At 47.2% G+C, this 25,138-nt stretch overlaps 3 protein-coding genes and 1 long non-coding RNA gene across 9 annotated transcripts; 2 read left to right on the top strand and 2 right to left on the bottom strand.

Annotated features, from left to right (window-relative positions):
• Positions 1-176: 176 nt before the first annotated feature.
• Positions 177-10,385, bottom strand: agpat3 (1-acylglycerol-3-phosphate O-acyltransferase 3). Of its 4 annotated transcripts, none has more exons than XM_057058822.1 (10): positions 10,045-10,385; positions 5,460-5,516; positions 5,140-5,368; positions 4,634-4,803; positions 4,355-4,516; positions 3,569-3,722; positions 3,392-3,494; positions 2,928-3,003; positions 2,644-2,842; positions 177-2,552 (listed from the first exon to the last, which is right to left on the bottom strand). In XM_057058822.1, exons 3-10 carry the CDS (start codon positions 5,315-5,317, stop codon positions 2,461-2,463), a joined length of 1,134 nt encoding a protein of 377 aa, XP_056914802.1. In that variant the 5' UTR covers positions 5,318-5,368; positions 5,460-5,516; positions 10,045-10,385; the 3' UTR covers positions 177-2,460. The 4 variants fall into 4 exon arrangements, with proteins under 4 accessions (XP_056914802.1, XP_056914820.1, XP_056914829.1 ...); XM_057058840.1 differs by lacking the exon at positions 10,045-10,385 and adding an exon at positions 9,321-9,512; XM_057058849.1 differs by lacking the exon at positions 10,045-10,385 and adding an exon at positions 9,165-9,189.
• Positions 10,386-11,176: 791 nt separating this feature from the next.
• On the bottom strand, positions 11,177-15,841 carry LOC130540020 (pyridoxal kinase-like). 3 transcript variants are annotated; one of them, XM_057058864.1, is made up of 11 exons: positions 15,588-15,841; positions 15,101-15,155; positions 13,839-13,943; positions 13,677-13,760; positions 13,306-13,340; positions 13,072-13,157; positions 12,940-12,985; positions 12,746-12,857; positions 12,531-12,667; positions 12,390-12,456; positions 11,177-12,225 (listed from the first exon to the last, which is right to left on the bottom strand). In XM_057058864.1, the coding sequence occupies exons 1-11, from the start codon at positions 15,666-15,668 to the stop codon at positions 12,110-12,112; spliced, it is 924 nt and encodes a 307-aa protein (XP_056914844.1). In that variant the 5' UTR covers positions 15,669-15,841; the 3' UTR covers positions 11,177-12,109. The 3 variants fall into 3 exon arrangements, with proteins under 3 accessions (XP_056914844.1, XP_056914841.1, XP_056914852.1); XM_057058861.1 differs by having other exon boundaries at positions 13,839-14,017; positions 14,455-15,155; positions 15,588-15,682; XM_057058872.1 differs by lacking the exons at positions 15,101-15,155; positions 15,588-15,841 and adding an exon at positions 14,469-14,512 and having other exon boundaries at positions 13,839-14,017.
• Positions 15,842-17,117: 1,276 nt separating this feature from the next.
• Positions 17,118-23,815, top strand: chpfa (chondroitin polymerizing factor a). Its single transcript, XM_057058789.1, has 4 exons — positions 17,118-17,731; positions 18,550-19,114; positions 20,440-20,622; positions 20,704-23,815. Exons 1-4 carry the CDS (start codon positions 17,442-17,444, stop codon positions 21,964-21,966), a joined length of 2,301 nt encoding a protein of 766 aa, XP_056914769.1. The 5' UTR covers positions 17,118-17,441; the 3' UTR covers positions 21,967-23,815.
• Positions 23,816-23,860: 45 nt separating this feature from the next.
• On the top strand, positions 23,861-24,831 carry LOC130540045 (uncharacterized). The gene is made up of 3 exons (XR_008954298.1): positions 23,861-23,953; positions 24,022-24,084; positions 24,172-24,831. It is a non-coding gene; the product is annotated as an uncharacterized LOC130540045 (long non-coding RNA).
• Positions 24,832-25,138: the final 307 nt, after the last annotated feature.

Below are 25,138 nucleotides of genomic sequence, written 5' to 3'. Positions count from 1 at the left end.
GAAAAGTGTCCATATAAATGATGCATCTTCATGTTTCTATGTGCTAATGGATGGTTATGAAATGAAAGGAAGCTTACAGGCAGATGGATGGAACATGCAGCATGGCTACAGCGCCGCCTGCAGGTATCAAGCCGAATGACAACTACTCAGATTTAAAAAAAATCAGGAGTAAGAACTGCTTTGTGATTAAATCCTTTAATATTGAACAAACAAAAATCAAAGCTCAAGTGTCGCTAAGTTATTGTTAAATTTTCTAACAATTTTTCCTGTATAAAAAGGACATTTAAAAGAAAAATAAATCATTTTCTGGAGCTTCACAGCAGAAGTGGTGCAAGTTTTGTCACATTCTCATCATGAATAAACAACTGTAGTAGAAGAGGACTGAAACAACAAAATGACTTTTTAATTTTGATTTCAATATTTTGACTTTCTGAACTTTGTCTGCAGTTGCTTTAAAACTCGATGCCACAGAAACGTTTGACCGACTTGAATTTGGAGGCAAACGGTTCTTTTAATGTGTGAGGCTGCTTGATGGAGAGAACTTTGAAATAAAAGGTTTTTCCACATATGTGAACAGAAAAGGTTGCACTTTATTGTATCTGTCAGGTGTGAAGATAAACAAGAATTCAAAATTATCCTAGTCATCGCGTAAAAACTGATATGAGCAGAGCGTTTCGATCATTGATCAGAGTTTATCCAATATTCAATCTCCTTTATTAATGTCAAATAGAGGAAGCTACTTGGCAACTAATCCCAGCAACCTGCTGGTTCTACTGGAGGAAACCCTTCAGTTTTCAACCCTGCTCTACAGCCAGGACTCAGTCAGCTTTTCACATTAAAATTAAATAAAAAATAGGGACTATTAAGGCTTGCATGAAAAACTGTCTACATTTGGGAACTCACAAGATGCAGCTGCAGAGGAACAACAATGCCCAAAAGACCTCAAAGCAAAAGACAAAACAAAAGCTACATGTGGGGGGAGGGGAGAGATGAAAAACCTGCAGGACTCCTGTTCTGAAGCAGCAAATGTGCAACGATACACAGGTGAACTGCACAAGCCATCTCTGTGCATTTGAAATAAACGATCTTTGATTCTGTGATAACATGGAGCGAACAGACGGCGCTGCGTGTCTCCAGTGCGTGATGACGAACGGAACAGAAAAAAGGTGCGAGCTGTTTTAAAGGGGTGGCAAACAAGCAGTCCCTTGCCTGAGCAAGCTTGATTTAAGGCAAAGGTTAAACTGACATGACACAGTCTACGCTACGCAGCATAACAGGCTAACAATTATGAACACAACGGATGAACCTGCCAGCGCGTCGTCACAGTCACGACGTGCTGTAGTTTTCAACTCCCCCATCTCTCCTCTTTCCCCCAGAGAGCAAATACGGTAGTGCTTGACCACATGACGCGACTTCCACCACTTCCAAGGGGCATTGTCAAATGGAGTCATGACCAAAGAGCTGAGAAAAGCCTGGACACGTGACGGAAGAGGTAGTAGAATAAACGCAAGCAGTCCAAACTGCAGCTGGACTTAATGGCTACAGTGTGCTAAAAGTATCGCCTAAATGTCTGGGACACTGTTTGAAATATATTTCTGGTGATTTCGGGGTTTCTCACAACAGGGACGGTTTGTGGCGGGCAAGAGAAGACGCCACTCTTTATCTGGAACGGAAACCCGTCGAGCAGTGATGGGCGTGCTTAGATCTAGACTGGGGACACCAGTCCTGCGTGTATTTGTGGTCAAGCTCTATCCTACTGCTAGCCAGTTAAATAAAAATATGTATTTAAATGGCAGGTGAAAGTGGTGCGAAGATGGGGGGAAGATCAGTGTTTCACTACGAGTTAAGGATTTTATTGATGTATCATTATAGATGATATTCAAGTTATCCATGTTAGCATGGTGATGGTGGACTCTAAAAACAATTGTCCTGATAGATGTGACGTGCTTATGATTTGGGAGAATTGATCACTTCTGATAAAGAAAACCAGGCTGGGCCTCAAGGCACTGGCTCCCGTAATGAGTCCTATTTTGTGAAAAACAGGAAAATGAATGCCCCTGAATTTGCGACAGATCAAAAATATAAAGAGTGCCACTTCCTGAGTGGTTGATGAGAGGAGACAGGAAGTGGAGGTGGGGAGCTCAGAGGAGGGATGGGCTCATGTGACCTCTGACAGGTGCAGATTTGATCGTGGGTGCAACCAGGAATTAATGTGGAGGGGGGGCGGATCCCTGCTTGGATTAAGGACATGACACCGCATCTCCAACAGAGAGCTGTGTGACCCCCAGATTTTCATGCTTGCTCTCTCTAGTGCCATTTATGTTTCTAACTCTGTTCTTTCCTCCTCCAAAGCTGCCGACTGACTCGACGGGTGCAGGGGAACGAAGGTGTGTTTGGATGAGATTCTGCTCGGTGACCTGCAGGATCCCGACGTACACGGAGAGGGAGGGGCGACATGCTTCAGTTTGCTTTCTTGGCCTCCTGGTTGCCATAACTCGAACCGGTTTTCTTCACCTCAGTGACCCCAATGAGGCGTCGGATTGCTATAGAAGCTGCAGAGACAACAAAACAGAGAGGAAAAAAAGACTGAGCCGTGGTACGCCAGGGCGTCATCATTAAAGTGACAGTGAAAGGGTTGCCTACCTATAACCAGGAAGATAATAAAACCAATGATGAGGAGCGGGGAGCCACTGATGGCAACACCGTAGGCGAATTTAATCAGAGGTGACAGCAGCAGGCTGGCCCAGAACAGGAAGTTGAGCAGCGTCCATGGCCTGCGACGCGGAATCACTATAGGTCCGGGAAACTTGCCTTCCTTGTTGTACATTTCCTGTAAGGCATCCTGAGATGACAGAAAGGTAGGAAATGAATCAAGAAATAAAGCTATAAATAAAACAATCAAGATCTCAAATCTTTGTTTAGGTTACCTTCTCCTGGTAGAGCTTGTGCAGCCACTTAGCACACTCTTGCTCATCATCTGGAATGTCCTCCACAGGAAAACGCCTGGTTGCACAAACATACAGGTGAAATTTAAGCAAACAAAGAAACTACAAATGTTAACATTTATCTGTCTCGAGCCATAACAGAATTATTGACATGATTGTTTATCTGCCATAAAGAATCGCTTGTATTGCGGTTCCCCACGCTTACCGCCAGAGGTCACTGTAGCTCAAAACTGACCCCTGCAGTTGGAGAATTAGTCTCTGAACCATATAGAACCATCATCTGGTGTTTATATTTTTATAATGTGCTCTCACTGCTTCACTGTTCTAGCACAAGAAATACAACTGGCAGGATGATGGAAGAGTTCATGACTCCGCTCAGCTTAAAGCACAATTCATTACTAGGTGGATTAAGACCCAAAAAAAGAGTTTAAAGTATGACCACTGACCTCACACTCATGTCGGCTTTGTATTTCTTCCCATTAACGATGCCCAGCAGAGTGGGAGTTTGGTTGTCTTTAAAGTTGAGAGTCACATCATAAACGGCTTTTACTGTAAAACAAAATAAAACCTCATTAAATGTGGGCACTCATGCGGAGAGTGCTTAGGCCTGAGTGTCTGTGTACCTGTGCCCTTCAGACACTGCATCGTGGTGGTGAATCCTTTGGTTCTGGGCAGCAGGTGGTATTTGAGCTGGGGGAGACCTTTACTCTCTGCAACCTGCATACTGATCTGATGCTTCTTCTCTGTAAAGCGAGTTCCCTCACAATACAGCAGAAACTGTGGAGGTCAAAGAAGAGTGTTGAGGCCCAATCAGAAAGGTCAGAGATGACCCCACATCCAAGCTCACACGCCAAAATAAATCACTCATAACTCCAATGGACCATAATGCTAATATGAGATCAGCTGAAAGATACTCAGGAGTGTTTTCCTGCAGGCAGTCATGTGATCAGGACTGACCTAATGTCTGAGTAGAAGAGTAATTAAATCAGCTGCTGAGCCATTCCAGCTCATTTGGACATCTTGAAGAGTTTCTTAGAAAATCTGGACCACAATGTGCTTTAATAAACCAAAAGACACACAGGAGTGTCTGAGAACTAATTTATTTTAATCCCTTTAACAGAACAACCTCCCAAAGTAGGATATGTGTGTCTCCGGTCTGTTTGTGGAGAGACCAGTTCATGGAGTTTGCCAGGACATAATAAACAAGAGCGCTCCTGCTGATCGGTTTCAAACACAGCTGCTGCAGAATCAGCTGGTGCGTTTATCAACTCTGGGAACAAATACTTCAGAGGAAAGCCGGCCAAAGGCCAGGATGCTGTTTCTGGTCTTATTCATCAATTTTTCCACTCTCTGTCTCTGATGTGAGACTCCAGAAATGGACGAATGTGGCGCGCCTGACCTTTACTTACCCACATACATTCGGGATAGTCTTGGAGTCTTTTCAGTCCCGTGAAGACAGTATTCCGGTCTTCCTCCCATCTTCGCTTGCAAAAGACTATTTCCAGGAAGTACCAGGTCCAGCCAATCAGAGGGACCTTCAGCAGCTCGTGCTTGGCTAGCACTTTTGAACTCTAGAAAAAGACACGGGGCGAAACTTTCTAATCATGGGGCAAAAATCATTTTCAGCAACATGAAGATCTAAAGTAACTCATGCTGATGCTGTATCTGGCCCGTTAGCTAGAACTCACTCCGAGGACGCCAAATCTTTCACAGATGGTCCAGCCACACAGGAAGTCGATCTCAAAATTGTGGTTGAGGATGATGATCACGTGCTCCTTGCCAAACATGTCTGCCGTGGCTTGGTCGGTGTATAGGGTGCAATCGGTGCCTGACCACCATTCCAGCATCATCACCAGCTCTGCAGGGTTAAAACCACAGTTTGGATGCTGCAGTGACAACGCTCCATCCTCCATTTAACTGGAAATAAGAGCTACACAACCAGAATAGCCTTCTAATTCTCATCACAGGGATTTATATACAAGAATCTGGTTTGTTTCCCCGTTTCGTCTGCATATTTAATGTCTGTTTATGCTGCTGCTCCCAGTGGGGCCGCCTGCTGGGGCTGGATGGATCAGCAGCCGACGAGCACAAGTCCCATTACGCCACCTCCTCCACCGGCTGTCCTCTTTCCTCAGGTGCATCTTGACAATTACGTGTAGATAATGCAAAAACAACAACACCAACGTGTACTCACGGCTCCAGAGCGAGTAGGAGAGCCTGCAGTTGATTCTGCGGTAGAGCTGCTTGTTGATGGGCCAGAGGACGCACGTGCACAGCTGAATGAAGTTTATGATGAGGCCGCTGACCACAAACACGAAGCCCATCAGCAGCTGCAGGATGAACAGGCTCTTCAGGTAGGCCAGCAGAGCCATGGCAGCGGAGCCTGGAGAGCTGAGGAGGCTCCACTATACACTACGACCAACCTGAGGAGAGAGCAGCGACGCAGCCAGGAAGTGGAAATGAGAGCGAGCACGCCAATGATGGACGGAAGGCAAATAATGCAGCGTTTCTTACCACGGTGGATTCTTTTATAAGCCGCGTTTACACGGTCCTTCGGCCAGAACTACGGACCTGGAGGAGGCAGAAGAGCAAGCAGAACATGAACAGTCTGCCCCGAGTTGAAAAAGGATCTTTATGAGTTTGCGATTCTTTTTTAAAGTCCTGATTGAGAATGGAAGTAGACCCAGATCTCAAATGAGCAGAAAAGTGCATTTAACTCTCTTCTGTCAGGACACACCCGCTGAAATATCATGAGGCAGGTGTCACCAATCGCCTGACAGGTCCAAGCACACACAGCTTATGTTACACAGGTGACCTTTGTTCTCTGTGGGACGGAGGAACTGGGGCAAACGTTGCACTCTAGAAATCAGCACAATGTCAGTGAAGCCTTAAAGAGAATCTGCAAAAACGACTTAATCTGATTTTACTGGTGTGTATTTATAAACGGGATGGACTCCGGCGGTCTACTGAGAAACCTTCACCACAGGAAGTCACGAGTATGAATATGAAATGCTGCCATCCTTGATAAGCCTACACGTGTCAGCGGTTCAAGAGTTTTGAGTCAAAGAGCAACGAAACCACCTTAAATCACTTGTGTTGTTCAGACAGAACCGTGGACACGCTGTGAACTTTGCTCTCATTCACCCCCACATTCTCTTCAGTCAACTGACTTCACAGCAAATTAATGGAGACAGTCAACAAAACCCCACACTTTTAATGGGAAGTCGCCATTCACAGCAGCAGATAGCACATTTCACCCTGGTTACCATGGCCACCATCTCTATTTTATTCTTTTGAGATCATCTTGAATGAAACAATGACATCTATAAAATAAAGAAATGGACTTGTTCACATTTAAGGTGGCGTTAACTGCTGCAAATAAATGGAAACAGGCCAACACAGAGAACAACTTGGTGGTTTGTAACCATCATAAAAACTCACAGGCCATCAGAATCAGCAGACTCACGCTGTACGGGCTCCTACAAAATAAAAGCTGCAGGCTGAAAGACCTTTAATTTGAAGTTCAAGAGGATTAATGCAATGTAAAATGATCTGGACAAACCAGATCAACTTGATCTGCTTCAAATTTCTAGTTAAATATTCCTTACAATGACCAGAGAAAGCACAGGAAATGAGGGCTGTGGTGGTCCGACAGATGAGTGAAGCTCATGAGTGTATGGACACTTCACACGTCGGTCATATTTGGCGGTGTGAAGAACACACTGAGGTCATCTTTTCTATGTGTGGGGGTGTTCCAGTGTCTGAACACGGCGGTGAGAAAAGATTAGAGACAGCGAGTGTGTCAAAGCTGCTTAAAGTCGGGCAGCTGCCTCTACAAAAAAACAAGTGAGCATTTCCACCAACCGTCTCAAATAACAGGTTAAACTTATATCGTGACATCACCTAAATACATGTGCTGGTCACATGACAGGAGCTCACATTGGTCGAGACTCTGATTTGGCAGATTTATGCCCAAGTTTTAGCCCAGCGCTGCTTCTCTCACACTCGACTTACCAGTAGACATAGTAGGCCATTGCCATGAGCACCAGGGCTCCGCAGATGCCAGTGAAGATCATCACAGCGCTCTGGTTCAGCATTTTGGCTGCTGGTTTCTCACCAATCCAAAGCCAGAAATAAAAGGAAAGGAGAAGACCTGTGTGCAGCGGAGGACCGTCACGGGCTGACTGGCCTCTCAGGCATGATAATCCACACAGATTATGATGACGATGACAGCAAGAGCGCCGACAGGTTCCGTCAGAACTGTCTAATCAGCACAAGAGGCCCGAAAGCAAATCAAAAATTACAAAGAGGAAGAAACCTCCAAAAAGGCCCCCCGTCGATTCCACCTCAACCCCAGTCGAGAACGCCAGGCGGACAGAGGGGAAAGATGGCTCCCTTCTGCTCCCAGTCCTGCACGTATGTACCGGAGGCAGCGATTTACACATATTCCCATCCTCTAATCCTCTGGATCAGATTAGGTCTGATTAGCAGGACATGGGCACCCTGGATATGTCACAGTTCATTACCCAAGAAGAGGAGCGGGCTCCTCCTCAGCAGGGTGGATTTCACAGGACGGCATCTGTTACGCAGACAAGAAGTCGGATTACAAGGCTAAAAGATGCGTACCGCCCCCTAGTGGTGGGCTGCAGTAGGTCAGCGGTTCATTTTTGCCCCTCAATATTTGGCCGTGACTCAGTTGGTGAACTGAGGACGAAGAAGAGGACTGGAAACAAAAGCTTCCCCAGAGGTGACGTCAGACACGGTTAGGACCGGCTGAGAGACGCGGAAATAAATGCAGAGGTTCTCCGAAGCAAACGGGTCAAAGGTCAGAGTACAATCCCAAAGCCTCACCTGTGGGCACTGATGCCAAATATAGGGACAAGTAAACCGACTGTGATGGCGGGACAATGAAGGTCATTCATGCCAAACAAGCACGCTCGCGAGGCTTTAGAGGCGTTCTTAGGGCTGTTTCTGCGCACGGAACTCTGTTGAATACCAACGTTTCCACGGCAACCAAAGTTGTTTTATAAGAAAACACCAAAACTGGCCTTTTCTTGCTGCTGCTGCCGTGTGTCAAATCCACTTTAAACATTGAGAATTTTCTTTTTTCTCTTGGAAATGAGTGGACGAAGCAGAAGAAGGTGTCCGCTGCCGGGTCAGATGTAAACACTGTTGTGTTTGTCAGTAAACAAACAGGAGTTTCTCCTCAGGCAGCGACGCACTAACAGGATCTTGGAGCCCGGTTGGGACCTCTGTAGATATATATTTGTGAGGACCCCTAGGGAGGGCTAATCCAGTCCTACAGGGGCCGTGATCCAGCCGGGATTTCTGAACTACCAGGTAGATAAACACACACCTGAAGTCTTAAGCCGTTGACTAGCTGGTAGAAAGGAAAACCCGGCTGGATTGGAGCCCTCATATAACTGGATTGGCCTTTCCTGAATTTTCCTGGACCAGCCAAACTGCTCCCACCTTGCTAGTGAATGCAAATAATTTGGGCTTCGCTGCTTAACACGTGCAACAGCACAGGCGAGCACGCGCCAAAGCAGTGGTGTGCAGTTAGCACAAGTATAAAACACCAATCTTTTAACACAAAGGCTCTTGATTCAAACAGCTCTGGTGAAGTTGCACCACTTCCAGTCACACCAGACCTCACAGGAGTCCTCAACCCTTTTGTTCCACCATTCAAAACCTGTTATGAGGGTCACAGAGGGGTCGACGGCCACTGGGCGAGAGGTGGGAAGACACCTCGGACAGGTTGTTAGTCTATTTAATGGAGGGAACACACACACGCACACACACCATCTACTCAAACACGTTATCTTGAGATTGCTACAGAGCAGGAGATAGTTACTGATTAAGAGTTCCCTCCACGCCAACGAGTCACTGGACTTTGAAATTCAACAGCACGACACAATGACACTGTTAAATTTAATTTAAAACACGTTCTCAGGTCCTGAGGCCTTGAGTTTAATCATCTTTGACATGTAAACACTGATGAGGCATTTAGAAAATGGTTATCAGGGACTGCAGCCAGTCAGAGGAAGCCAGGATTATTATCATCCTCTCTCATAGATGGCAGCTGAAAAAAAATCAACACTCCTCTTCATCACATCTTCACCAACAAGTCTGGATCAGTCTGCAAGTGGACACACACACACACACACACACACGGGCTGCTGCAGCCAGACGCTTTGGACTGAACTATACTGAGTTTACCGCTTCTCAGGTATGTCAGGCAGCCGATGTCTTTGTCGATGGACCACCAGCTGGGGGGGATTTAGACACCACATCTGCCTCCGTTAAATACCCACGAAGAGTCACAGCATCACAGCAAGAACAACGACGGGGGGGCAATAAATGCAATCATTTTACCTGCCACTCTGCGCCGGGCTGAACACGGTGAGTCTCCGAGGACACAAGTTAGCGGGGAGCGCAGCAGCCTCGCGTGAACCAGAGTAACCTCCTGATTCGTGGTGTGACAGCGTGCGCAGGAGCCGGCGCGTTTGACGCACGGCGAGACGCAGAGTGCTCGCAGCGTAATGGCGCATTTCACATGAATGAAACGCGGACACTTTGACGTGTAATCTCTGTGCCAGGCGTTCTGCCTTTATTGCACAATTTGCTCTTGAATCGTGGCCCGTGCGCAAGAACGCACGAGAGAATGAACCCCGATGCGTTGGCAAAACAAGCCGTTTATTAGGACTGATTAACTAAACGCAGTTTAATAATTGCTCGCATGGAGTTGCATGTTCTGGAGTGGAAGGGACGCCCGCACACTAAAGCGGTGCCCGCTAGCTGACAGGAGGCTAAACGTGACGTCTGTGTCAGTCAGGCACAAGGACAAGAGTGGAGCGATGCGTTAGCTAACGCTAGCGCGGCTCAGGACGTCCACCAAAACTCTACATGACATCAGTGGGTGCACAATTGCATTCGGACGTGCCGGGGGAGCGTACATTTCCAATCCCATAAATGCCACTGGGCGCTCCGCTTGTTATCCGTGAAACGTCACCGAGCGCAGTCACATGCTAGCGGCATGTCCTGCTAGCCTGCCCGCTAACGCTAACGGTCCGCCTCGGCAACGGTGCTCCGGGCTTACCTGAAAATGATCGGCAAGTCGGTCGAGGCTCTCGCACGCTTCTGTTTCCGCTGTCTGTGCAAGCGGGCACCCCAAACGCCTCTGTTCAGGAGCTGGTCTCACTTGTCCCCCTTTCCGACTCGGGATAGTGTCGGGATAGACTCAAGCTAATATGGGCTGCAGGAGCGCTATTGTTTGTCGGTTAAAGCCCCACATTTCCTCAAAGCCCATCTGAGGATAGAATACCAACATCCGGTCTGAGCCTTCGCTCACCGTCCCAAACAAAAACAACAACAAAAAAGATCGAGATGCACATTAACTTGGACAGCGTGCACCTGCAGCCGGCACATTTACCGCTGCGGCATGTATTAAATAATACTGGTGAATGTTGTTACAGTTCCGTCAGATATTGAGCAGATCTCAGAAAAACGCGACGCTTTTATGAGGATGATCCAGTTTTATTTGCTGTTTAATGAAGTACACGTATTTTCCTTGCAGCCTTAAATGCAAATTGCCGGTTTACATCAAATAGAAATGATAAAAGGCAGACGGAATCAAGTCACTCCCCGGAAACTGGCCAATGGTTTGGACTTTTAATTCAAATAAAATAATGATATAATCAATTCAATTATGCCCATATTTTTTTTATTGCTCTCAACCACAACCGGTTAATGTGAATCAGTTTGTAATTGATTTTAAGTAGGCTCAATTTCGATCACCTTTAGCACCCCCCTGCTGGTGCTTCTCGGGAACTGCAGCGACCTTCCTTTTTTTCCCCCCTCTAATGTTTCGAGGCGTTAGGGATGTTTTCAGAGTCCGATAACATCCCAGTGAGCCCGACAGGATGCTGCTTCTGTTTCAGGAGACGTAGTTTCTGCAGATCTCACGGCTGCTCGGCTCTCTCCATACCTCTGTCCGTGACGCCAGGCTGCAGACCCCGTGAGCCTGTCTGCTTATCTGGGTTAATGCTGGCTAGTCTGTGGATTAGTGTTGGCTGAACTGAGACATCACCTGTTTCTGGCCACACAGTGCAGTGAGAACCCACTGACTCTCCTGTAGGGCCAACCTCTTTACATGTTAATTACATCCGGCTTCTAATTACATGAGCTTAATCATCAGAATGAATTGATTTGATCATCACCCACCACACAGGTTCAGTAAAAGATAAAAATTTATTCTTCTTTTACGCTACTCCATGAGAGCAGCAGCTCAAGTTTGGCAATTTCTAACATTATGAGGATGTTATTACATTGGTACAGATACACAAAAAAAGCATTTAAAACCATTCATTTTATTTCAGTTAAGGCTGATGAACAGCGTGCGTCGCTTCTGTTCTGATATGGCAACATTTAAAAGGGAAACAACAATGAGCATTAGTAAATTTAGTTAAAAAAAACAATCGTTGCAATTACCTCAATTTGAGATGATAATCACTGAGCTATTACGTGACACGATTCAGGGAACGTCAGACATCAACTACCATGATTATTGATTAAACTGCATAAGATGTGTGACAGTTACCTTAACATCACATTACTCACGATGCGTCTGAGCTGCATGGAAACAGTTGTTACGCTTTAAAAACAGCCCATAACGTGCTATTATGGGAGTACAATAAATGTTTTCATACATGTTGAATTATGTACCAGAATACTCGTGACATCATATTAAATATTCTCACCTGAGAATATCAGTGGATCTAATTTGCGTTAGCGCTATGCTACTTTGACGTGTTGAAAACGTCTTTTGATCTACACACTTTAAGGTACTGACGATGTTCATACACTCACCACCTTCACGCATGTGTTGCAGATTTTCTTTTTAATTTGACTTCTACTGAAATGAAGCTGAATATTTCATAGTTTATGTTCGGAGTACGCTTTAAAGTTTGATAATGGTGGATCCCTACGCGTGCAGTCTATCCGTCTTGGCAGTGCTTCTCTGATAGGTTACTGAAAATATAAAAAGAACTGCTGCCGGTTCTGGCTGTGAAGACCTCAGAGACTCTTTCACAGGGCAGAAACACGCAGCAGTGGATGTGTGTGTGGACGGCAGAGACCCCAGGAAGCCTCCTCACAGCCTGTTTTCACTCTAAAACCCTCACCGCCACGGCGATGGCGGGATTCTCGATGTCCGCTTTGCTCTGAACCATCCTCAGCTCCAGCTGTGCAGGACTGGGCTTTTTCCCAGGACCAGCCACATCTGACAGGAAGAAGGTGATAAATATCAGTTTGTGGAACTGGTAAAAGTGCCTGTTTAAAGTTCACTGGTGTTTTATTGAGGCCTGTCTTTCTTTTTACAACCTTTAAAATAGCTAAACTAAAGGTAGCTAAGCTAGTTTTCCAAGGAGACCAAAACAAACCCACCATTGGCGTAATTGATGGTCCTCTTAATGACATGGTGCATGACAGAAACAGTCTTCTCACAGGCAGCCTGTCGGCGGCAGATGTTAGCATTAGCAAACGCGTAGCAACATTAGCAAAATCTACGCCAGACGTGTCGCTGACCTTCAGGTCTGTGGGGTGATGGTGAGTCCAGGCCAGCAGCATGGCGGCAAACAGGTCTCCCGTCCCCACAAACACAGCGTCCACCTTGGGGATGTCCATGCAGATTTTCTGACTGGTTTTGCTCCCATCGGGTTTGACTACGAGGACGACACACAGTTGAGCTGCACTGGAGGAACGCGTCAACCCGCATTGTGCCGACAGCCGGACTAACATACCCGTCTTCTGGCTGCCCAGGGCCACTAGGAACTTGTCCCCCTGCTTGGAGGGAAGGTCTGTACTAGTGAGGACCACAGTTCCAGGACCCATTTTATGAAGCAGCTCCATCACCTGAGCAGTAAAGAGGAGGGATCCTTAAACTGTCTTTCAGTGCTTATAAAACCGATACAACACAGTCATAAAGGACAGTCACCTCGAACGCATCCTCCTCTGTCTTGATTTTCCTCCCAGTTAACAGCCTGTAAACATCAGGGAGAAGCCAGTTACTTTACTGGGATGCTCCTTTCTCCACCATCACAGTGCAGATGCTGGACGCCGCACTCACTCTGCTTCAAACTGGTTGGGTGTGAGGATGTCGGACAAAGGCACTATTTTCTCCTGGTAAACAGGCAGCAGGTTCTCCGGAACATACTGAAACAGACAGAGAAGGCATCATTTCTCGTGGGCCGCGTCGCGGCTTCCTCTGGAACGCATGGCGTGAATTTCCCCCATCAGGATCCAGCAACAGCGCTGCTCTCTGTGCGTCTCAGTGATGTGCAGGGAATGATGCAGCTCTCACCATAACGCCATGGTCACCCATGACTGGATCACACACTGTGGAACAGAAAACTCTAAATTAAACTTTGGAGGTTGTTGGTAATAACGCATAAAAACTCAGTACAGAAATGATAAATAATCCCATCCTTTAATGAATGAATGTGTGGGACGTTCTGCGGTCCATTAGAGGCCATTATCACGCCATCGCTGAGAGACGTGGCGCTCGTTCTCCTCGTGAACTCTTATTTGCGAAGCTCCTGCTAATTAAAATGTCATGCAATTTGCTGCACTTCATTAGTCTCGATGTTGCTTTTATGCTACTGGTAAAACTCCCAGTTTACACACTAAACAGCGACGTTTTCCACAGAGCGGGGAGCGAGAATGCAAACTCACCGTACACCAGGCTGGGATTGGTCTTCTTCAGCTCCAGAATGATGTCAACCACCATCTCCAGGAAGGAGTTGTCCCTGCTGTAACCTTGGTGATGGATGGACAGACCGGGTCACCTGAAGCTTTGTCTACGCCCTCGTGTATCGGACGCCACACTGCACTCACCTGTGAGAATGTAGTCATAGCGGTTCACCTGGTTGAGCTTTATGCCCTCGTACAGAACCTGCAGCTCCTCGGCCGTCAGCACTTGGCCTTTCCAGTGGGCGTAACCTGGAGTTGGACATGATAGGAGGGAAAACCAGATGATAAATGATACGCGGCGCCGCCACGCACGCAAACGCCACCTGTGACGTAAGCAGAAAGATACAATATCACTTTTATGCCCCTCAACCGACAGAATCCTCCGAGCTCGTCCTCTACTCCCACCATCGTCTGCTGAGGTCTCCAGGGCCCCGTGGGGCCTCCGCACGGACTGAATGGGGTGTCTGTATTCCGGCTGCCAGCTTCCCCCTTTCCTAAGCCCCCCGTCACCATTAGGAGCGATAGAATAAACCCCCACAAGCTGTTCTGACTGCAAATGGCTGAACACACAAACACAGCCGAGGATACTGCTCACAGGGACACTCAAGCGTTTACACAGAGCCGAAAGCAGATCCTGAGACCACAGGACCATATGGGTGTGCTTGGACAGATTAGGGGGGGGGGGGGGGGGGGGGGGGCAACACTTCCAGTTATCATAATAAGCGTTTTAACAGCAATAGAAGCAAACGTCCGTTCTGACCAGGCTGCGCTCACAGATGTTGATGTTGGTCCGAGTGAGACATTTCCCGCCCCTGCATTCTTCACATGCTCTGGCAGCAGCAACTCCAGATTATGATCCCATCCCCTCTGCAGGAGTTTCCATAACATGTTTCAGATAGAGAAAACACAGTGTTCCGTCACGGGGCAAGGCACTTTTCCCCAGTCCCGCTATATCCAGGCAACATTTCACAAGAGCACAGATCAAAACCCGTTTATTGAGTCCGCCCCTCCGCTGTTTTTACATGCATTTTATCTTTTCTGTTTGGTGGCCAACAATCACAGGACACAGTATAGGAATGGCAAGAGATACCAGAGTCCAATCTACTGAGTCACATATTACATATTCTATTATAGCCAGTCAAAGTTCAAGAGCATGGAGCAGATGTTAATCTCTCCAAAGAACTATTAAATCATCATTTAGCATATTTTCATCAGCATTCATTGTTATGAATCATTCAAGGTGCAACCGTGACCTCAGGAAACACAATCATCCTTTGCTGCACTGTTTTGTCAGTCCTGTGAATTCTGTCTGGGCTTTTGAGTGTTACCATGTGGTGGGAAAGGACGTCATGGTAAAACTCCACAATGCTGATAACAACAGTGGGTTCCCAATGTTCTCAACCAACCTGTGTGATTTGAGAATTGCACAGAGTTGATGGAGTCCACCTCAAAACCCAGCACCTGAGGAGCAAGAAGAGGCAGAGAGATCTGTTCAAACGAGGAATAATCACATCCGGCTGCAGTACAATGTTGGTGATGAACAGGTTGTTGTTGAACTAAGGCAACTCTGCAACTTGAGTTGGAGCCACTCATGTCGATGACTGGCTGAATTTAAATAGTCACTGAAAACTTGTGGCCCATTTTCCTTCTAAAATCCTGCATGGATTAAGTCAGTTGTCTGACTCAACTATTATAATTATTTCCAGTCTTACTCCGTTGCGTAACCAAAGGCAAACCAGTCCGCTAGACGTGGCAAATGAACCTGATCCAGTAACATTAAGGGCCATCTGGGGCCATAACGGAAATATTTATTGCTGTTTATTCGCAGCTTTGCGCCATTCCTGTCCTTGTCCTTGCTGAACCACATCCATCTCGACTCCGCCTGGCTCCTACCTGCAGCGGGAACGTTGCCGACTTGTTTCCGACGTATCCCCTGACAACATGACTCTGAATGGACAGGACGCGACACTCCATCAGCGCAGCTTCGAACGACAGATTGCCTAAACCGCAAACGGACACTGCGGTTGCATCGAATGTGCGGGCAGTTTGGCGGACGGAGCGGGGAGAAAAGCAACCTTGCCTCGACTGACATCGATGACAGCCCCCCCATCCACTCACACACACGCACACATTGACTTCCGGTATAGGTGTCACGTGGGCTGACGTCAGCAACTTTAGCCAATATCAAAATAAAGGTTATTTTGTTTTGTCAACCAGACGCCGCTTCAGAATACGTCGTAAGGAAATTTTAAGGAAATTTAAGTTCAAAAAGAGGTTTTTTGAGGCGGGAACGCGAAAGCAGCAGTCCCGCGAGACACCGCGCACAGTTAATTAGCGGAAGTATTTATTAATAATCAGCGCGCGACTCTATCAAGCTCTGTCTTGTTCCGACACGAAATATTCTCCATCATTTCTCATTTGCTTTTTAAAAAAATATATAGTTGAGCAATTTAATGACTTTTATTCAACAACCAATCCGAGATGAAGAAAAACCCAAATCTCTAAAGGCCGATTTCAAGACCTTTAATCCAGTTATTTCTCTTGCATTTGTATTAAAAACGTAGGGATTGTAAAACGATAGTCCAGATTTAAAAACATGAAACGTTGGGTTTTAAATAATCAACGTTTAGGTTGATTAGGTAGGTTCAAATATAACAGTGTGCTTCTTCAACCTAAGGAAACAATCATGTAGTACTAGATGGTTTATTGATTAACTAGTTGCCTTTCATATTCTTGTGTTTCCACCTTTGAGGCGTCCTGTTACAGCAGCAGAGAGGTCAGAGTCTGTGTGAGGGGATTTAGGACAGGTCTGCAGAGCTTGTGATGTGGAATGAGGGACACTATAATCTAAACACAGCAACAACTCATATTTACAACAAAAAACATTTTTGTAGAAGTCTTACAAACACACCATCCAAATATTGGCAAGAGCTGGGTAATCTGTAGAAGAATGGCAGTTAATTGCGTGACGTTGATGTAAGCTTTCCCCACCTGCATGTCTGTCATTATTCACCCTCCTTCTGCAAAGGAGGGGCAATCAAAGGCTTCATAATATGTCCTCTGTTTCACTGGAAGCTCACTGGACCGTGAATGCTGAAAGGCCAACTATTTATGAGTAATTATACTATGATTACAAGTATGGCGAATAAATAGGTCAGGTTCTGCCATAATACTGTACCTAATTTGCAGTACAAATTAGTGTCCTTCTGAAGTTGATGGATTCTGAATGGTACATTCCACATGGGAAACGCACCGACATGGTCACAAGACCCCAAAAATGTGTGTCGATGGCAATTTTGCACAATTTAAGATGCAACTTTGATGTAAAATTGCGAGTAAAAAAAACATGCGCGAAGATGTGGATCAGTGATTACATCTCCAACGTAAATATTTTCATTCTGAGTTTTGTATTAACTGTAGTTTGCACATTTAAAACGTTTTGGCTGCCTTAAATGTTTATATTCCACTGTTGCTGTTCCGCTTCACGCCTCTCTGTCGCCGAGTATCCCTCCGCCCTTCTGATCCGAAATACTGCCCGGAGTGAAACTAGTCCCGCCTCTGATCTGCGGGGAGGAGTCAACTCGCGACACTCCTGACACGCAATAGCCCCGCATAATTTCAGCGGTAGAAGCTTCACCTGTTCCCGCAACTTAAATGTGGATTCGGCCGCTCCGCCTCAGTTGACCCGGTCCGGATCGCGGGCCTGTTGGGAAGCGCCGTGAAGCGACGCAGCGGCGGCACACAAAGATGAGACTTTCGGCGTTCGTCTCCCTCCTTCACTCGGTCGGCCCGGTGGTCATCGGTATTTCTCTCGGCTTCACTTTGAGCTTACTGTGCGTGAGCTGGACCGACGAAGCGTGTTATCCGCACGGCGAGGAGGGCGACGCGGTTGTTCCGGGGCAGGATGGACCGCTGAGAGGAGCCAGAAAGCCCAGCTCGGTCTCGAACAGCAACGATATGGAGTCAGAGGAGGATTTCGAACCGAGAATAGTCCCGTACAAACAGGTCCAGCCGAGCTCTCCAAAGAAAGTTTTCAGGCAAGTGCTGAGGTTAAAGTCAACAGGTGAACACCAGTTGATGGAGGGAAGCTGTATTTGCGCCAAATCCCGGTCCAGTCGAGCCGCCTGCAGCGCTTTCCCAACGATTTAGAGATTAATTACTGTTAAATGACTCATGCGTGCGTGCGTATGTCATTTTGCGGTCATGTGGGTTGAGTTTCTGCAGAATTGTAACTCAACTCTTGCTGGGAAACTTTAAGCTGTTTCCCTGTGCCGCTGGTTCCGGTCTGTTTTATCAGACCCTCCTCCTCTTCGCATCAGAACTATTTTGGGTCCCAGTATTCAGATATTTCCAAGGTCTTCTGGATAGAGACCTTGTGTTCAGTGTTGGTTCACATTCCCCAAAGTGGCTGCATAGCAGTGAAATTCTGAGAACGAGGCTTTTCCCAGGGGAGGTTCTGCACAGAAGCATCCTCATGTCGGGGCCTCTGGTTCGGGGAGGCCGGCCCGACCCGTCAGCCCAGTTCCACAGGGGCTTTGTGGTTCACCGTATGTGGAGGAGCTCTCACGTAGGAATCTGGCAAATGTTAAAACAACAATCAAGACGTTTTAACAGTCATATTTACAGTCACTGGCGACGGCGATGAATCAGTTTCAATTCCTTCATGTTTTCCCGAAATTTGAAGCTTTTCTTCTTAATCCAACTGCCTGTAATTTGGGATTATCCAGAACATAAACCAGTACCCTGTAGTTAATGTTTTAGAATGTAGTGGTCTTGGTGTGACGCAAGCTTGAGGACACTTTAGTTGGATTCTGATCCAACTCATTTATTCATAGAGTGTCTGATGTCCTTTTAGGGCCAAGTACATCAGTACGGAGTTGGGGATACGGGAGCGGCTGTTCGTGGGCGTCCTGACGTCCAAAAACACCATCAACACACTGGGGGTAGCCGTCAATCGCACCATCAGCCATCACCTGGACAACGTGATCTTCTTCACCGGCACGCGCAACCGCAAAGTCCCTCACGGCATGCTTGTCGTCTCCCACGGCGACGAGAGGCTCATCTGGAACATGTTCCAGAACATCAAGTATATTTTGGACCACTACATCGACGAGTACGACTGGTTCTACTTCGTGCAAGACGACGCCTACACGGAGGCCGACCGGCTCAAGTCCCTGGTGGACCACCTGAGCGTGGCCCGGGAGCTTTACATGGGCAGCCCCGAGGAGTTCATCGGTGGCGAGATGGAAGGAAAGTACTGCTACGGAGGGTTCGGATACGTCCTGTCGCGCACCTTGCTCCTCCGCCTCCAGCCCTTCTTGGAAAACTGCCGCAACGACATCCTGAGCGCGAGGCCGGACGAGTGGCTGGGGAGGTGCATCATCGACCACACCAACACGAACTGCGTCGCCGAGTTCGAGGTGAGCGGACCGGCTTCCTGCTCCAGTACATCCTTCCTTATTACTAATCCTGTATGTAAATTAAAGAGTTTTTGCAGCGGGGGTGGGGGTGTTACATTTTCAGGCAGGCCAGTGCACGTTTCTCCTCCTCCTCCCCCACAGAAGAAGACCGTCACTGCAGACCACATGCTCAGCCTCGGAGACGGCACTTAAGACTGTCAGACGACTATATAAAACTGTAATTACCATGCTAGCGCACGGGTGGCATTTATATTACAGAGCAGGATGCTAATAGCATGAACAAAATAGCAAATAGCAAGGTGACAAACGGAAAGACCACGGCCGAGTTCACAGCTTTGCCTGAGGCTCAATGGTGTGAAAATCCCCTGTGGGTCAACATGCTCTGTTCCTGTAATGTCATTAGCATTTCAGGTCAAACAAGCTCAGCAGAGCACTGTTTTGCCCCAGTGCCCTCTCAGGTGGCTGTAAACATATTGACACTTTGACTTAGTCGGGGAAAATGCAACCACAGAAATTCGAACTACGGTTTGTTTTCCAGGTTCTTAGAAACCAGTCCTTTTTATGGCTCGGTGTCGGGTCCTGACCGGCTGGATAGATTAACAAAGCCCCTCTAAAGCTGCACAAATGTCAACAGTAAATCCTAATATGGTTGGTGTTTTCACTCCAGGGTTTGTAGGCCAGGTGCTGATGGCTGCTCCAGACATGTTAAGAGCCGTGACTTCAAACCAGATCGGGTTGCATTCAGAGAGGAGTTGGACGGAGCGAAGGCCTGAAACTGAGCTGACAGAGTCGCACAGCTTTTACTGCCGTTAGGAAGGAAACCCTCAATATTAACTCACAGATTTCTATAAATGTAGCTGCACTGTACCAAGCTGAGCAGCAGTGTTTGCTTGGAATGCAGCCCGAGTGTGTCCCTGCAGACTGGACGCTGCTATCTGAGTGTCCTTGTTTCTCTCTGGAGCAGGGCGTCCATTCTTTGTTCTTTTAATAGCTTTATCAGATTGGATTCACTTTTTCTAATCACTCAAGCTCCTTAGGTGGTTACTCTGTTTTCAGCTTGAACGTCCATGGAAATTAAGTCAGAGGGAGGAAGTAGGAACCACCTCTCAGGTCTTGACGGTTGCTTTTTGCCACGCTGATTAGCAGTTATTCAGATATAAAACGACATCCGGAACAAAGCTGTAATCATGTACGTGTCCTAACCCCGTCGTTGCTGCGCACCTCTGATGAAACGTGGCATTTAATGAGCGTAATCGCCGCTCTCGGCGAGGCTGTGTACGTGCTTCTGTCCTGCGGAGGAAAGACGCTCTGGTTCCTGTCCTCAGGGGCTTCGCTATCACCGGTTTGAGTTGGGCAAAAACTCGGATCCCAGTAAGGAGCAGAGCGATCAGCTGACCAGTGCCTTGACCGTCCATCCGGTGTCGGACCCTGAGCAGATGTACCGCCTGCACAGGTTCTTCACCGAGATCGAACTGCAGAAGACCTACAGCGAGATCGTGCGGCTGCAGGTGAGATGAATTGACAACTCCATCAGATGAAAATAAAAAAAAAAGCTCTTCCTTGTTTGACTCTTCTCTGGGTTCCGACAGGCGGAAATAATGAATGTGAGCGCGGACGCCTTTGAGGGCAACTGGACCTCCCAGTGGCCGGTGGGGGTAAACCCCCCCTTTCAGCCGCAGTCTCGGTTTGAAGTTCTGAAATGGGAATATTTCACCGAGGAGGAGATTTATTCCTGCGTCGACGGCTCTCCGAAGTGTCAGCTGAGAGGCATCGATCGCCTCGACGTGGCCAACGTGATCGAGGCAGCGATGGGGGAGCTGAACAGGAAGTACAAGCCCGTCCTGCACCTCAAGAAGCAGCAGCTGATTAACGGCTACAGGCGCTTCGACCCCACGAGGGGCATGGAGTACACCCTGGACCTGCAGGTGGAAGCGGTCAACCAAAAAGGCCACGGCCGCTCCATCACTAAACGGGTCCATCTGGTGCGACCTCTGAGCAAGACTGAGATCATCCCCATGCCCTACGTGACGGAGGCCACCAGGGTCCACATCATCATACCGCTCACCCTGCAGGACCGCGGTTACGTCGACCATTTCCTGGAGGCGTTTGCCTCCAACGCTTTCGAGACCAGCGAAAACGCCATCCTGACATTCCTGTTTATCTACGACCCCGTGGAGGCGCAGCAGGTTAACCAGAACGACATATTCGCCGGCGTGAAGAACCAGATAAACGCTTACGAACACAAATACCCCGCTGTGAAAATTCCCTGGATAAGTGTCAAGACGGAAACGCCGTCCCAGATTAAATTCATGGACATCATCTCCAAGAAGCACCCCGTGGACACGCTGTTCTTCCTGGCTCACGCCAACACCGAAGTCAACTCGGAGTTTCTGAACCGCTGCCGCATGAATTCCATCAACAACTGGCAGGTGTTCTTTCCCATCCATTTCCAGGACTACAAGCCGGAAGTGGCCTATCACAACCAGCAGCTGCCCGTCACCACCCACCTGCTGAAGGACGCGGGTCATTTCGACCGCCTGTCCTTCGGGGAGGCCTGCTTCTACAACTCCGACTACATGGCCACGCGCACGAGGATGGTGGCGGACGTCCAGGAGAACGAGGAGATCCTGGAGACGCTGGACATCTACGACATGTTCGTGAAGTACTCGGACCTGCACGTGTTCAGGGCCGTGGAGCCGGCGCTGCACCAGAAGTACGTCTACCAGGACTGCAACCCGCGTCTGAGCGAGGACATCTACCACCGGTGCATCCAGGGGAACCTGGAGGGCCTCGGCTCTCGCTCCCAACTCGCCATGCTGCTGTTTGAGCAGGAGCAGGGAAACAGTACTTGACGGTAACGGCCAGTTTCCGCCGCTGCTGATTGAGCCAAAATGCTGGGTGGGTGGGGGGGGGGGGGGCACGAGGAGCACCTCCCATCACCGGACCTTCTCTCTGTGCTGTGCGGACAGTCAGCCTGACGTCGTCCACTGTCTTCGGTGAGCTCCAGGTTATTCCGGTGTTGGAGGAAAGCCACTGCAGTAAATTCCCGACACCGTTTTTCCCGTACGTTTACAACTCGTGTGGATGAAGTTGACCTTTTTATAGGGGACCTCCCGTAGTTCTGGAGAACATCCAGGTCATGCAGCTATAGAATATTTAGGTTACCCTCGTCGTCACCGCCCACGGGTCCAGTAGGGTCCCAGTATTTGATGGGATCTCCCCACTGGAGAGGCAGTAAAACGGCATTCATACAAAACTGATCTTTTGATATTTACTGATTGCAAAGTCTGTCTTTGTGCCTTCACACTGACTTTTTTTATGGCAACGCGGCGTTTTTCCAGGTCACAGCGTGCAGTGACGCGGCGCCGAAACGTTTTGTAACTGGTTACGACATGAATTACTGTTGCCCAATAGGTTTGTGATTGTTTTTTTAAAATTCCTCGCTGATTCACACAGCTGGGATGATTGTGGACTCGTCAATCATTTCTTCGGAGTAATATATTTGTGCCTCAGCGGAGAGAAGGCTCGGGCGTCATCTTCTGCTGGACGTTTCCTCGCTGAAGCCTGGCAGTCGTGAGGCGCACGCGTTTCTGTGGTTGACTGGATGTGCGGTTCTGTCCTACATGAAGTCAGTGGTACTACAGAACAAGTTTTTGAAGAATGTCTGACAGAAAGAAAATGCTTTTTTTTGACTCCTGAAAGTCGCTGCAGTGTTTCAATGTAATTATTCTTTGTAAGTTTCTTAATTGTGTTGCTGTCCTCCATTTTGTGTTGTTTTTAAATTTGACATGAGGCTTTTTAAAAAAAACAAAAAAAACAAACAAAACTGAATAATTGCAGTTCTGAAAGGTCCAAAAACGTATTAGTTTAACAACAAAATGTGCAATATTGCAGATGTCTGATTGAGAAGTAAATGTTAGTGCAGCAGCGAGTGTGTGTAAAAGTACTGTTAGCGGTGACAGAATGTTCTATTTCAGTGAATACACTGTAATACGTGCTGACCGGTCCTTTAATGTGGTGATGGACACCAGGCACTTTTCATAAAATACCAATTTTAAGCCAAATCCCCAAGTTTTATTTAAAATTAAAGTTGAAGTTTGGGGAACGCTGTGTCCACGTCAGTGTTAAAGGTGGTACGAACTATAGCGTCTATCACATATTTGATATAGTTTAACGCATCTCTGTTGAGGAGAGCAGGTTGGATGTGCTGTGGGAGATTCTTTCACTAATGTGCAGGGTGGGAACAAGAAACAACCACTGTGAACGATGGAGGGCCGAGAGGACGTATGAAGTAAACACCTGAGCACGGAGCTTCTGATCAAACATGCTTGGCAGTCTCTTCCTACTAGGCCGTTATTTATTGATCTTTTCTTTTTGGTCATGAATCTGAGTAACTCCCCACTAATAAGAGGCTTTTTTGACACTCTGCATAGGTCTAAATATTAAACAGATATTAAGTGTTTTGCAGCTTTATTCACAATTATTCTCAAATTTTATTTCTCTTTTTTTTTGTCTTTCCAAAATTACGACTGTTAAAAATGATCTTTTTTTTAAAATCATGTTTGCATCTTTTCTGGTTTGTGTACTTTATTGTATAACCAAAGCAATACTATTTCAAGACACATTTAAATATGTGGTATTTTCCAAAATGAACTGTGAATTATTGTAATTTTTTAAATTAAAGAATATTTCAATATAAAACTATCCTTTTTTTTTTTTTTTTTAAATCCCAGCATCCTCTTTGTCCTTTAGGTGTCACTACAACGGCACGGTTAACGCAACACCCCAAACTTGTGTCACATCACATTTCGACACCTGCAGTCAAAGTTCCCGTCTATCGTAGGTATTCCCCGTGTCTGGGATGGGTAAAAAGCAGGGAAACTTAATTACAGCTTCAGTTATTTCAGGGGTCTGTGTGCGCTGGCCCGAGGGCGTGCTGTAAAACCACAAAACTACAGAGCAGCTAGGAGGTAATTGCAAGTCATTATTTTGTATTTTGGTTTTATGCTCAATCCCAGGACTTTCTCCTCCCACACAGACACATTTTTGTCCTCCAGAAACCCGCTACGACAACGTTTAGCTTCCACGACGACTGCAGTTCACGCGAAGGCTAAGTCAGGCGGAAAAAACCACTCGGCCTAATGAGAGGGTCCATCTGATTCATCCAGTATTTCCCCAAAAAAACTGACCTGAGGTGACATCAGACACTTTCATGCTGCCAGAGAAACCTGCTTTAGACCAATGCGAGCTAATACTGGCTAATACTTATCATTTATAAAGTGCTGCCCGGCGCCCAGGCTCCAGGAATGCGGCGTCGGTGTCTTGCCCGAGTCCTCCGAGGACATCCTCCATTCTTAATGACGGAGCAGAGATTGTTATGCACGGGCTGTACAGGGCGCCATCAGAGACTGTGATTGGGAACCTTTTGAAAATGTCAGTGACACATGATTATGAATATTAAACAGTCACTGGCGGCCTGTGATTACTTGACAGGAGGAAGGAGTTTGACAGATGGAGGAATGAGGAATTTCATCACCCGGCAGAAATTATGCGGCCACAGAAGCCAAATTAGTGGGATAAAAAACCAAAACCTGACGCCGCCCGTCCCAGATTCGTATTCGTTACATATGGAGTGGATCGCTGGAGGCGTTTAATGACATCCGCACCACCTAAAACAGAAAACTCTCCTTAAACAGGTTTTGTCTGAACTGCGAACATGAAAGAGGAGTTTGTGTTCAATGCTGCAGCCAGCCACCGGGGGGGGGGGGGGGGTGTACAGCACACTCACGTGTCAGGAGCTCTATATTTATTCTGTCAATTGTTTAGACTGCTGCTTTACTTCTTTCATCAAGGGTTTAAATGCATCAGGTGACGCACACGTCTGTTTCCTCGGAGCGTAGAAACACAAAATATCAGAGTAGTCGAGAGCCTAGTAGGCTCTTCTAAAAAGGAGGCAGTAATTAGTTTAATTCAGCCAGACGACCTTCTGAAATAAAAATGAGTATGAAGGTCCTGATGGAGGAC

Source organism: Takifugu flavidus, chromosome 1 (assembly GCF_003711565.1).
Source record: "Takifugu flavidus isolate HTHZ2018 chromosome 1, ASM371156v2, whole genome shotgun sequence".
NCBI classification, from domain to species: Eukaryota; Metazoa; Chordata; class Actinopteri; order Tetraodontiformes; family Tetraodontidae; genus Takifugu; species Takifugu flavidus.
This window is presented reverse-complemented; position numbering and strand designations above follow the sequence as displayed.